Raw genomic sequence first — 12,652 nt, 5'->3', positions numbered from 1 at the left:
CAAACTCTGGCAGAGTGTTTAAAACAATTATTTCTGTCCACAAAATATAACATCATACCTTTTTTATTCTGTTTCTTTTGTCCTGTGCCTCCAAGCTTGCCACTCACATCCTTGATGAGGAAAAGGAGTGATGCAGTCAGCCGAACCCTGTTTTGTCCCACCCCCAGTAGGTCTAGCTTACAACCATTACAGTTCGTGAAGAACCATTATGCTACTCAAGTACAAAAACCAATAATTATTACTCTAACATACAATGCACTGTCACATCAAGTAGATAGCCATTAAACATACCTGAAGCCTTCGTTCAAGTTCCTCTTTCTTTTTTGCCTGTTCCATTTCTCTTTCTTCTGCATTCTTGGCTTTCTTTGTTTGAGGCTTGACTTTTTTCCTCAAGCACTGCTGAACATATTTTTCAAGCTCCCTTAGAGTTGATGGTTTAAGTGTTTCAAAGTCGATTTCAATTTCATCTGGGTTAGAGTCCCTTAATCCAGGTTCCCTGGACTGGATAATATTCACCACTCTTCCCAACTTGTCCCCTGGTTTTAAAACAAAAACATTTGCTTGGATGATTCAATAATACAAAATGTAAGCAAAAGGTACAGCATTTAATTATATCTCTTAGATAGTATGCATGCTGTGATTGGCTACTGGTAAATTAACAGGCCGTATTCATCAGTAGGGCTTGCTAAATAAAGCATCCACAAGCAAGTTTTTGCTGTTGTTTATGTTACACAAACTTGTAAAACTGTTTGAATCTTGCAAACAACTTCAAAAAGCCGAGATTTATTCGAACCTTTGTTCGGATTCCCGGGGGACACACCTTTTGTGAAAAGTTTTTTGAAGCTCTTTAAAAAATTTGCAGCACGTGTTTTATCCGTCTAAAAACACTTGGCTGCACCTCGTGTTTTCAAACCCATACTGTATTTTACAGCGATTATCAGTCACGCACCCCTCACCGTCTTTTCTCTTATTTTTTAAACTACATGTAAATTTTGGGTGGACGTCAATCAAATTTGTCATGGAAACTGGTTGATGCCCTCCAAATTTATTTTTGTAAAATTAAAAATAGTCCTTGAGGGGTGTGTGTGACTGGTAACTGCTGTAAGTGAAGCAGACTGTTAGCAAAAGCAAACTTGCAAAAGTTTTGAAAAGAAGAATGCAAACAAACCTGGAAGCTTGTTGATATCAAGGCTCAGCTGTCTCTTCTCATCATATGTCATGGGTCTGGCAGTATCCTCCTCTTCATCATCAGTATCCACCTCCATTGTCTTCTTTTTGGCTACAATTCTTGTAAAAAAAAAAAAAACTTAATGACATTCTCTATCAATGAATAGGAACTGGATTTAAACTTTTCTGTTCAATTTGCATTAATTTTATTTCAAAATCAAGCTGAGTTTTTAAACCATTCATGCATGAAGAGGGTTCATATGAAGTACTGCAGCATTCTAACCTGCGATCAGGCTCTATTTTAGTTTCGTGTGGTATGTAATGAGGAGTTGGCGAAACGAAAAATAGAGCCTGACCAAATTCCTCTTCAAAATTCCTCCCGCCCACTTTTTTTGATTGATTGACATGTCGTTCATCGGCCAATCAAATTTACTTCCATTACACCAATACATGCGTGGACGGCACATTCACGCTATTTTGTTTTGACCAGAGTTAATTACCGTGGGAGGAATATTATAAACGAATTTGAAAGTTACCGTTGGCTTTAATTTGGAAAAAACACATTTAAAGCATGGGGAATGTTTTCGACGACTATATTGCGGCAAAGGCCGGTGTAATTCTCCCTCCGAACTTCACTGAATATGCAATCTTTTAAGCTTGACATCTTAATTTGTAATTGAGATAACCTCGCATTTTGTCGTTGGACGGTTTGGCAATAGATTTTCAAAGAAAACAAAAGAGAAATACATTAGTCCTTTAACGTGTTTGCCCATGAAGGTTTCTTTGGTGATTTTTTCGGGTGATATCTTCAGTTGCAGTGTATTTCTAGAATTGCGCGCATGATAAGTTTGGCTGTTAATTTTTTGATGGAGTACGAACAGTAAGATGGACTCGCAAAGTTTCTTTTATTGTTGTACAATTGATCTCTCTGGAAACATGCCATTTTAGTTTCTGGAGTGCGAGTTATAAGTTAAATCAACTGGAAATATTATGAAGTGTGCAAACAAACCGTGTCATGTAAAGTAAATAAATAAAGCTGTACACAGATATTCAAAACATGCATTCGTGTAACTTGCGATTTTATCAGCATCTCCTCCTGTTGATATATATATGTCCCTTGTCTCATCGAGGAAACCAATATGCATCGGCTTTCGTTGCCATTTGAAAGAACCAGCTATTTAGCTTTCAAAACATCAGGGAAGTTTGTGCCAAAGTACTTTCAACCCCATGGTCACAGAGCTCGACAACGAAATCGCTAATTTCACTCGTTCCAAAGATTCAAACCCGATTCTGGACAAGTTATGAGATGTTTCAGATGGCATATCTCCACTTATACAAATAAAATCAAGTTGCATCGTCCACGGCATTGTAAGAACAAAAGGGAGCAAATTTTTTCATACACTTATGGCGGATTAGTCTCGAGGACTTCGCGAGAGCTCTGCGCATCCACGATGGTATTTTCACTTCCGGCGTTTCAACAGCCAATCAGATCACGAGTTTGGTCGGCCAAAATTTGGCCGACCGTCTGGAATTCTTGAGAGACTTTTGGTCAGGCCCAATTTTAGCGAGCGGCGACATAAGAGAACATATGGGCGAAGCTAAAAATGGGCCTGATCGCAGGTTAGCAGCATTCAGAATTCAGGACAAGTTTTTGACAGTTCTCTAGGTGTCTGTTGGAAAAACCCAATTACAGTCAGAAGTATCCATAATTAATTAAGACACGTATCAAAGGCCGAAATGATTCCACATGAAACAGATCAAAGGAAAACACTACACTTACTTGCTATTTGCAGATCGTTTGGATGCTGACTGTTTCTTTGCAGCCTTATCAGCTTTTGGTTGAATTTGCGCTGCTTGTGTTTTCCCTGATGACTTCTGTTTTACCTGAGTTTTTGCCTGCGATGAGGCTGCTTGCTTGGCTTCTTTTTTGGTGGGAGGTTTTTTGTCTGCCTTTTTTTTTGTCTTATTTGTTCCAATGACAGTTTCACCAGTCAACTTACTGAGTTGTTCATGAACAGATATCAGCTGTAGGCAAAATAAGAATGGAAGTAATCAAAATACCTCTGCTATATGAGCACTGCATTTGCAGGGCTGACCTTTTCTCAGTTCATTGTCATACAGCTGTATGACTTTTTTAACTGTACTACGATTTGCCTAAAAGACAAGGTATGCCTAGCTGGTCAACTCCCAGGTGTTAACCACAACATGACATTAATGAACAGATGGCACCACTGTTTTCTTGTTTTGTTTTGTTATAGTTTCTGTTCTTCTATCCACAAAGATACACATCGTGTTTACAGATAATTAGCTTTGGAAAAATACTTGCATGTACAAAAATGTAGTTCTTCTGTGACTGAAAATGGTATTACCTGTTGCTGAAGTTGGGAAAGTTTCTCAGCTCTGTCAGTCTCATTGTCTTCAGATGCAGGTGAAGATGAAGGCGGGGTGGCAGCAGACTCTAGTTCTGGCTCAGCAGCTTCTACTACTGGCACAGAAGGAAGCTCTGGTTCCTCTGGCATCTTGGCAAATTTCATTTCGAAAACATCCTTTTAAAGTGAATGGCAATAACAGGATTGTATGAAAGCCTAGCAACATCCACTGATCAACTGAAAACTTTTAGCTTACTTACACTTCTCAATTAAATCACTTGATGAATCAACAGAAAATCAGGCTTGGTTATTTTAAGTGTTGTAAGTCTGATTTTTTTCTATAAAATCTTGGCTTTGCAGTAACATCTGATGACAAACCTGCAGTTGTCTTGCCATTTTGACAACATCGTGATCTGGGGGATTGTATCTATAGCAGTTGCTAAACATGAGCCGGACATCAGCTGCAAATTCAGACGATGAATTGTATTCTCTACCTTCCATTTTTACCTATCAGAGTTCACAAAATCACAATTAGCACTGCAAGCGAAAATTCTGAGAACAGTAAGGACTAACCTCAGCTTGACTTTTCAGTACTTCCAGAGATGACAAAATGCATGAACACATTCCAACAATCAAGATTACCTTTATGGTACCCATGTCCATTGGCTGTTTGATGATATCATGATAATCATGTAATCCAAGAGCAGTGGCATCAACAGGCTTGAAAAATGGCCAAGCATATGCCTACAAGATTCATAAATTTTGTTAATAACCAATCACACAACTCCCACAACACAAAAGAGGGAAATAAAAGGGATCCAGATAAAATGACTTTTTGTTCATTCAGCAAAATGCAAGCCAATTCTCATTGAATTGAATGCACTAAAATTAGGGCATGAACTGTTCCATTTCCCAAACAGTAGGGCAATGAGAGAAGGAAGGCAAAAATTTGTTGTCCATTTAATAGCATTCTCTTGCTAAAACTTGCCACTTTGTAACTCAAGCACTGCAACAATATTTTAAGTCACTTTAGACTATCTTTTACAACATGGTTTACACTAACAGACTATCAATAACACGGTACAAATTTACAGACATTTATCAATAATGATATGCTTACTGCATGTTTCTTGGAAAACAATTCTTTGATTATGTTGCTGCAGTATCGGAGCTGCTCTGATAACGGTTTCTTTTTACCACGTGCCTACAAAAAAAATGTTGTAAATGTATAACAATGAAACAGATCTAGAGCAGAAAGCTAATAATGAACAGTTCTCACACACTGGATGCAATTTGCCTGCCACACAAGAATGTAGCAGCACTTTATTTGAAACCTCACAACTAAGATACAATGAGTATTTAAAAAACAATACAATGTTCATACCAACAAAAAATCTTAAGAGTTTTTCTCTGTCCTTGTGTGGGCCTATTGGCATCAGTAGGGCTAACGCTCACATGGTTCATATGGGGTAGAAAACTAGCACTTCACACATCGGGGATCATAGGGGATCGGTGGGTTCATAGGGGATCGGTGGGTGGGAAAGCTGTTGCTTATTATGGCAAGAAAAAGAAAACTGGATCACATGACTGAATGTGATATCTGATATCCTGATTTGGGCCCAGCACCCCATTTCAGTGTGTGAGGACTTCATTTCTTGCCTCTTTCGCAAGCTCAGCCAGCAAGAAAACCATTTGTGAAACACTACTGATGACTTGAGCTGCCAAACATCCTGACCAAATTTCCAGCAATAAACTGAACATAACATTTTCAAATGACTTTTCCAGTTTATCAGCAAATTGAGATCATTTCACAAAGACCGACCAAAGTACTGTAAACACCGATTGATAGGCTGTAATCATAGACAAGCCACACTCTTAAGTTTAGAAGCTGAACATTTAGATAAAAACACCAAACACCAAAAATTCACAAGTTTGTGTCACCTTGGATTAATCATCCAATTAGCAGTCTAAATATACCCTCAAATATACATTTTAACCCTCCAAATTGAATACATTTGCAATTTATTGATCTAAAACATCTTTGCTCACCATTTGAGGCTCCTCAGGTAAATCACGATTTGGTTTTTTCACTGTTCTTGTCGACTCCCTACGTGCTGGTATTTTTGCTGCCTTGGTCTTTACAGGGAGGGGTGGTTCTACCATTCCACTTATTGGTGTAGTAGGAGTTGTAGTGTCAGCTTTTCTTTTCACCCCTTTTTTGACCTGGATGAATCAGGAAAACTTTGATTTAGCAGGACAGTTTTTTAATTTCCTAATCTGACCCCTCACTGCATATTGCAGAATAATTGTCATTATGTCCACGACAACCACAAGCAACACCTTTTAAAGGGAACCTACAGCTGTAATATTAATCTGCTCGCCACTGACAAATCACAATATTTTGCTCAACTTCACCCAACAATAAACAAGTTCATGCTCTTGAGTGCATCATGGGTAATCAGGGCAAGATGGAGAGGAATTCAAAGGTTTGTAGGTAGTTCAAAATGATGAAAAGTATTCATGATATGCAATTTTGGGTTTTTTTATTTTCCAAAACAGAAGATATGTGACCCTCTTTGGGAAAACCAGGCTTAATGAAAATTGCATTGAGCCGTTTTTCAGCGCAACGCATTTGGAAACGTTGAAATGCATTCAAAAACATTCTCAATGCATTCTGAAACGTTTGCAATGTTCCCCAACGGAAATAGAAAACGTTCCATACCATTGAAAAATCATTTCAAAACATTCAGAAAACGTTTACAAACGTTGATAAGCATCATTATTTTTTAGCTGCATTAGGATACATCCAGTGTCATTTTTTGATGACTGATTGTCACGAGTAGAATTCGGCCGTGTCCTTCTACAACTTAGTAGAATTACATGTAGTAGAGCGCTTTTTAAAAAAATTAAAAATACCGAGAAAAATGAGGGATTTGTGTTCGACGTTCACCTCTGCGTACCAATAGAAAGACAAGGGTGGAAAGCTCGATTTCGGATCGCTCCAGCACCAAGCCGATTTTCACTAACAAATGCCCATCGTACAGGTTTCAAATCACGCACCAAGCAAGCTGAAACCCAAAGGTTTCCTCTCATGCAGTTATATCTGAAATCAGTCCAAAACTCTAAGCGCTGGACCTCAAATAATTTAAAAAAAACCAGCATTCGGAGCTCCAAGGAAGCGTAGCTGGATTTTGGTGTGACGGCTTGCAGCAGTCACAACGTCTGCTCCTCTGTGATCGCCGAATAAGAAATCATCATCCAATCATATAGGAGCAAATTGCGTGACGGCTGCAAGGCATGTATCTAAAGCAATGTAAAGCCATCTAAAGCCGGTATCCCAACGCTTGAGTCTTCGATATTATTCGAGGTCGAGCGCTTAGAGTTTTGGACGCATTTTAAGCTGAAATAACTACGCTAATAGGTAGAATGGACAATAAAGACTCCAAAAACGCAGACCAAAGATCAAAGACCCAACCTGCGCGAACGCCAAATTACATGTGATTGAATGATACTGAACTTACCAAATTTCAACTGAGAAATGTCTGCTTAACTTAACCACCCGCCCGGAGTTTCTCGCGAGCTTTTTTGCCCCCTCGGCATCTTAACTGATGATACAGAACTCTTTTATCGTATTTATAGCAAAGAGCTCTCTTGGGAATGCACCGCTTTGAATGTATCGTTACTTCGGCTTTGAAAACAACTTGAAATGCTACATTTCTTTGGATGAAAATAATAATTGGTTGTATTTTACTTTGCAACTACAGTAGCTAATGAAGTAATGGGTGCACTGAATCAATGCTGTTATTGTCATGTTTGATAAAATATATCTACCTAAATTCGGGACTTCGTTTTCAAAATTAGGAAGTGCGGACGTATTGATTCTGAAGTCGCTCCAAAACGCGGTGTATTTTCAATGTACGGACGTGCTGATGTTTATAATTACCAGGTCATAGTGGAAACGCCTTAAAATTAAAATCGGAATTAAAATGTTTAGAAACGTTGCCAATGCGTTGAAAAACCTTGGAAAATCATTATGAAACATTAAACAAAACTGGCAACGATCGATGGGAAACGTTGTAAGTGCATTATGAATCATTGGCAAACGTTGGAATGCATTGTAATGCATTCAAAATGCATTGAAATGCATTCTAACGCAAATTTCATTAAGCCCGGTTTTCCCAAAGAGGGTCACATATGCGCTTAAAGGTGCTGCAGAATAAATTTGGAGAGAATGGCTATTGTAGAATTTCTGCCATACATTTCCTGTACTGTAATTCGAAAGGCACAAAACTACAGAGAATGTATGGAGATAAAAAAAGCAATATTTAGGAATTCCAAAGAACGAATACCAAGTCTAGTTCATCTCAGTTGTGAACGTGAACTTATTTGTTTGGTTTATGAAGGCGAAAGTCTATAAAGTAGAGTCATCTACAGTATATTTTGCTTTGAATTTCCCACCACGTTGCCCTGATTACCCTTGATGCAAGAATGTGAACTCATGTATTGTTAAATATTTAATACAAACTTTATCATTTTACAGTACTTTTCTGCAAATGTAGCAGTAGATTCTCTTTACAAGTAACCCATTTGTTCTTTAAACAAGAAACAGTTAGCCACACACAAAAGTTATAGGAATTCCATGCAGCAATGTTAGCAAAATAAATATGGCAAGGGTTTACCCTTTGGGATTATAGCATACCTTGGCAGGCTGAGCAGCAGATGGCAAGGCTGGAGCAGCAGAAATAGCTGGTGATGGTAACACAGTAGTCGCATCTACTGGGGTAGGGAGTGCTGTTGTGGCTGTAACAGCTACTGGTGGGGTAGGATATGGTAAACTCATCATTGGAGTGCTATCTGGAGCAACTAAAAGTGAGACCAAAAAACACTAGGGTTTATTGAGTACCAAAAAAACTTACAAGATCCAATTCTGTAAAAATTTCTCTTCCCCCCCCCACCCCACACAAAAAAAGATGAAAATTTAGGTTTTAACCTACATGTATTCACCCCTAAACCAGCGATACTTACTATTTTACTCAGTCTAATGCCAGACAATTTAACTCGTCAATGGGGAACCCCCAGGAGTCATGCGTTAAGGAGTCATACTTATTATTATTATTTTTTTTGGGGGGGGGAGGGGGGTTAATGAGGAAAGAGACTTGTCCAGTGAAATCTGTCCTGCTCTAAAGCAGACAAAGTCTACAGTACCGCTCAAAGGTAAGTTGACAGTCTCGACTTGATCCTCAAAAGTAGATTCTCGCGTCGTGAAGGTTGAGACATTCGAGTTTCGAGACGCGAGAATCGAGGCTCGAGAATCGAGAGTTGAGAAAGATGGACTTTGGAATATGCATAAACTCGAGAAGAACTTGAGAAAGCGATTTATGTCTTGAAGAAATGAACAATTCCGCTACCGGAGCCTTTGTACGCAATATTCATGTCGACTCTAAGCAAGCTTTCAATGTTCTTGGCCTGCGAAAAAAATATTATCTTCATTATCCTTCGGCATGTAGAAAAATAACGTCGCGATCTTATTCACTTGTTCTGAAAAAAATACACGAGTTTCCGATGCGTTCCCCAGGCACAAACCCAGTCACAAACTTGCAAAATGACCACAGACATGCAATTTATCAGAGCAAAAAGGGGCCTCATGCGAAAGTTGGCGTTGTAATATCAACAAACTGGAATTCCGAATACAACCGCGTCTTTCCTATCGTGACAAAAGCTGAATTGAAACTTTATCATCAAAATCATCAAAAGACGAATGGTCAATTATGGTCGCAATTCTGCTTGCTCGTTTTGGATGTCAAGAGAATCGAAAGAGAAAATATAACATGCTCTAAAAATTCACACAGGCATTTATTGCTGTATCAAGCCAACACCACGGCACAATTGAGTAAACGTGAAAATCTTCATTCGTTTGTTGTATGAAAACTTGTCAGGTACATTTACCATGCGCATGAACTGACACAAATCGTGCAACCATTATTTTTCAAAAACAAAGTATTGTAAAACGAACCAACGCAGACCGTCAGGCTTGCGCGTGTACTTCCACGATTACATTTTTGAGCACTTGTAAATATGCCTGCAGTGTCTGATTCGTTCCTACACACTGGAAGCTGTTCTTCTTACTTTGGAAATATTTTCTGATGATTTCGTAAGTAGGTAAAATAATTGAAATAAACTGTAATCGAAAGTCAAGCATTGCGTGACATCCGCTTTGAGGGTAACTTCATCCGCAAGTAAAATTTGCATATGTCAACGTTAGCGAAACTTGGAACATTTAAACGCTCGTAATGCAACTGCCTTACCAGGCAACCTCACTTTATTTAAAACAGCCAATCGTGATTTACCAATATGACCAATAATGCGATGGGAGAACCGTTGAAAAAATTCACAACTTCGTAAATTTGAGATCGCTTGCTCGAGGCATTACATTACATTCTCTTTGCTTAAAATCAACGATCGATAACGTTTATTATCAGGGTAAAGAAAGCTTCAGGTTTTAACTTTCAAGTCAAGCGTTGCATGTTCAAGTCGATTGTGAAGAGAGCCATTTTGTAAATGATCGCAACAGATTATTCATTGATCCTTTGAGGAAACGAGTGACGCGGGAACTGTGTGCATATTTCGTCAACAGAACTACTCGCACTTGATATCAGACTCGCTTTTTCGACGCATGTACAACACACAAGTGCGCTTTGCTTGTCTAATTTATTTCTCAAGAGATCAGTCAAGCATCAAGCTCATTATTTTTCTCAACTCGAAACTCGAAAGACTCAACTCGCGAGTTGCGAAACTCGACTCGATTCTCGAAATTTTCGAGGATCGAGCATCGAGTCGAGTTTCGCGACTCGCGAGTGACTGTCAACTTACCTTTGAGTGGTACTGTAGGTGTCTTAGGAATTCAAGAAGGGCAAATCTTGCAAGCATCACAATAATTAAAGGTCCACCATGGATACATTTACAGTTTCCAAGTGCAACCAGAAAGACGAAGCCTACTTCAGGTATCCAAATACTCAATCAATGTTTTACCTGGTATCTGCTCCAATTTGACTGCAGATACACCTCTCTTAGTTCTTTTAGCTGCTGGTCCTCCTGGTTCAGCTTTCTTTTTTGGCCCCAAGATCATTTCATACTCCTTCAGTAAAACACCACAAAAGACAAAAAAGAAATCACTACATACATGTTTACTCATTTAACAATGTTTGTCGCAAGTGGAGGAGGTGCCCTAGTACAGCACGGACAATGATCCCGGATGGGAACACCTATGTGACCAGCAGTATCCACAACCCACTACAAAGTCCCTGCATCCACCAAGAGAAGCAGGAAGAGAAACATCAACAACAAACCTAGACACCAGTCACACACAATAGTCTCTTGGGCTTTGGCATTCTTTAGTGGTGTGTTATTTGTTGTGTAACGTGCCCATTTAGCATTGTACCATTCTAGCATCGTTCGTGACAGTGGGGGGCAGGTTCCTGTACAGCGGTATGTTACTTTGGTACAAGTGTGTGCAATTACATGTGCCTACTGTGCATTGGTGGCTCAGTTGGTTGTATCAGGCATGTTGGCCACCTTGTGACAATATTTAGGGGGAAATTAGGGATTTTTAGGGATAAATGGTTAAAAAGTAGGGCTGCTTTAGGGCTTTTATTTAGGAAAGAATGAAGAATTCAACTTACCTTTCGACCACCACTGTTATCCAAACAGAAAGATACTTACTCAAATGAAATAATGGTTTATAGCATTAATGACTTAGACAGGAAAGGGATCATGCACATCGCGTCTTGAAAATGCTTAGCATGGATCCAACATCATTGAAATTTGACGCCACTGGCACCACAGTCACCTGGGACTGATAGAAGATTAAGGATCCCCCCGTGCTTCATAATTCCACACTGGACAACCACACCACAAAGAAACTTGCAGTTTGACCAGGTAGGGCAAATGTAGAATCCACGCCAAGCACTTTCAATGACATCAGTTGCGCTCAATCATCATAGAAAGGAAAAAAGTAGGGATTTCTAGGGGAAAATGGAAAAACAGCTGAAAAAGTAGGGTTTTTTAGGGCAAGTGAAAATATTTAGGGATTTTTAGGAATTTTAGGGCCACCAACATGCCTGGTTGTGCATTGGACTGTCATGCGGGAGGTCGAGAGTTTGACTATGGCCGGACCAACACTCAGGGTCTCAAAACAACCGAGGAGAAAGTGCTGCCTTTGTAATTACACCCATGCAAGTGGTTAAGACTTTCAAGTCTTGTAAGATAAGGACTGTGAACTGGAGGTTGCTGCCTCCTGGTCCCCCAACCTCCACTTGTGATGATGATGATGATGACGATAACAACAACAACAATAACAATAATAATAACAATAAATAATAATTATTCAAGGGAAGGAAAATGGCAGACAAGACTGAAAGATCCATAAGGGAGGGGAGTGGGGGCGGGAAGGGTGCATTCATGAAATCTAGCAACTGCACTGCCAACGCTTGCTCCTCATGAACTACGTTAAATTAATTTAAATTGTTAAAATATATAATCTAATACCAAGTATGAAACAAATAGTTTTACATTGTCCATTAATTTTTAACACAGTCAATCAGCTTTTTCGGACAAACATCAGGACATGAGCAATGGCATTCAAGTGCTTGACAACATAATTATTGAAATTTTGATGATGAGGCCTCTTGCCCACATGAAAATTTTGGCAATTTCCATCAACAATTTCAATTCTTGGGCTATCTTAGACAATTGAGACATGACAACAGGGGCTCAAGACTAACGATAGCCAACTAGCCACAGACAAGTGAAATTTCAGTTTTGGCTAGTAGATTTGAGCTTTCAGTGCTCAGTGGGGCAAGTAAAAATTGTGAAGTGGTGACGTTTTGGATAACAACAAAAATGAAAATTATTTAGGATGAATCAGGCAAAAGAAGAGAATAGAAACTGATAAAAACAAACTGTGAGTGGATTTCATGAAATTAACTGCGTAAAAAATGAAACTTGAAAAAACTATATAGAAAACCAATGCGCATTACAGTTCCCCACACCCCATAAGAACATTTCTGCTCCATTCACTGTCAAGGTTACATACTTGTTTAGAAGTAGACTCCATATAT

At 39.0% G+C, this 12,652-nt stretch overlaps 1 protein-coding gene across 3 annotated transcripts in view; it reads right to left on the bottom strand.

The window, feature by feature from the left end:
• The window catches only part of LOC138030638 (bromodomain-containing protein 3-like), a 29,882-nt gene that overhangs the window by 12,872 nt on the left and 4,358 nt on the right, over positions 1-12,652 (bottom strand). For all 3 annotated transcript variants that reach the window (XM_068878524.1, XM_068878536.1, XM_068878531.1), the window contains 11 exons: positions 10,566-10,671; positions 8,236-8,399; positions 5,586-5,759; positions 4,657-4,740; positions 4,179-4,280; positions 3,915-4,043; positions 3,537-3,713; positions 2,948-3,192; positions 1,169-1,287; positions 292-536; positions 59-110 (listed from right to left, as the gene is read on the bottom strand). In XM_068878524.1, the coding sequence (XP_068734625.1) occupies positions 59-110; positions 292-536; positions 1,169-1,287; positions 2,948-3,192; positions 3,537-3,713; positions 3,915-4,043; positions 4,179-4,280; positions 4,657-4,740; positions 5,586-5,759; positions 8,236-8,399; positions 10,566-10,671 (1,597 nt within the window). The remainder of the gene's footprint in view (positions 1-58; positions 111-291; positions 537-1,168; positions 1,288-2,947; positions 3,193-3,536; positions 3,714-3,914; positions 4,044-4,178; positions 4,281-4,656; positions 4,741-5,585; positions 5,760-8,235; positions 8,400-10,565; positions 10,672-12,652) is intronic.

Source organism: Montipora capricornis, chromosome 2, assembly GCF_036669925.1.
Source record: "Montipora capricornis isolate CH-2021 chromosome 2, ASM3666992v2, whole genome shotgun sequence".
Lineage (NCBI taxonomy): Eukaryota > Metazoa > Cnidaria > Anthozoa > Scleractinia > Acroporidae > Montipora > Montipora capricornis.
The sequence above is the reverse complement of the archived record's forward strand: the minus strand, read 5'-3'. Positions and strand labels throughout refer to the sequence as shown.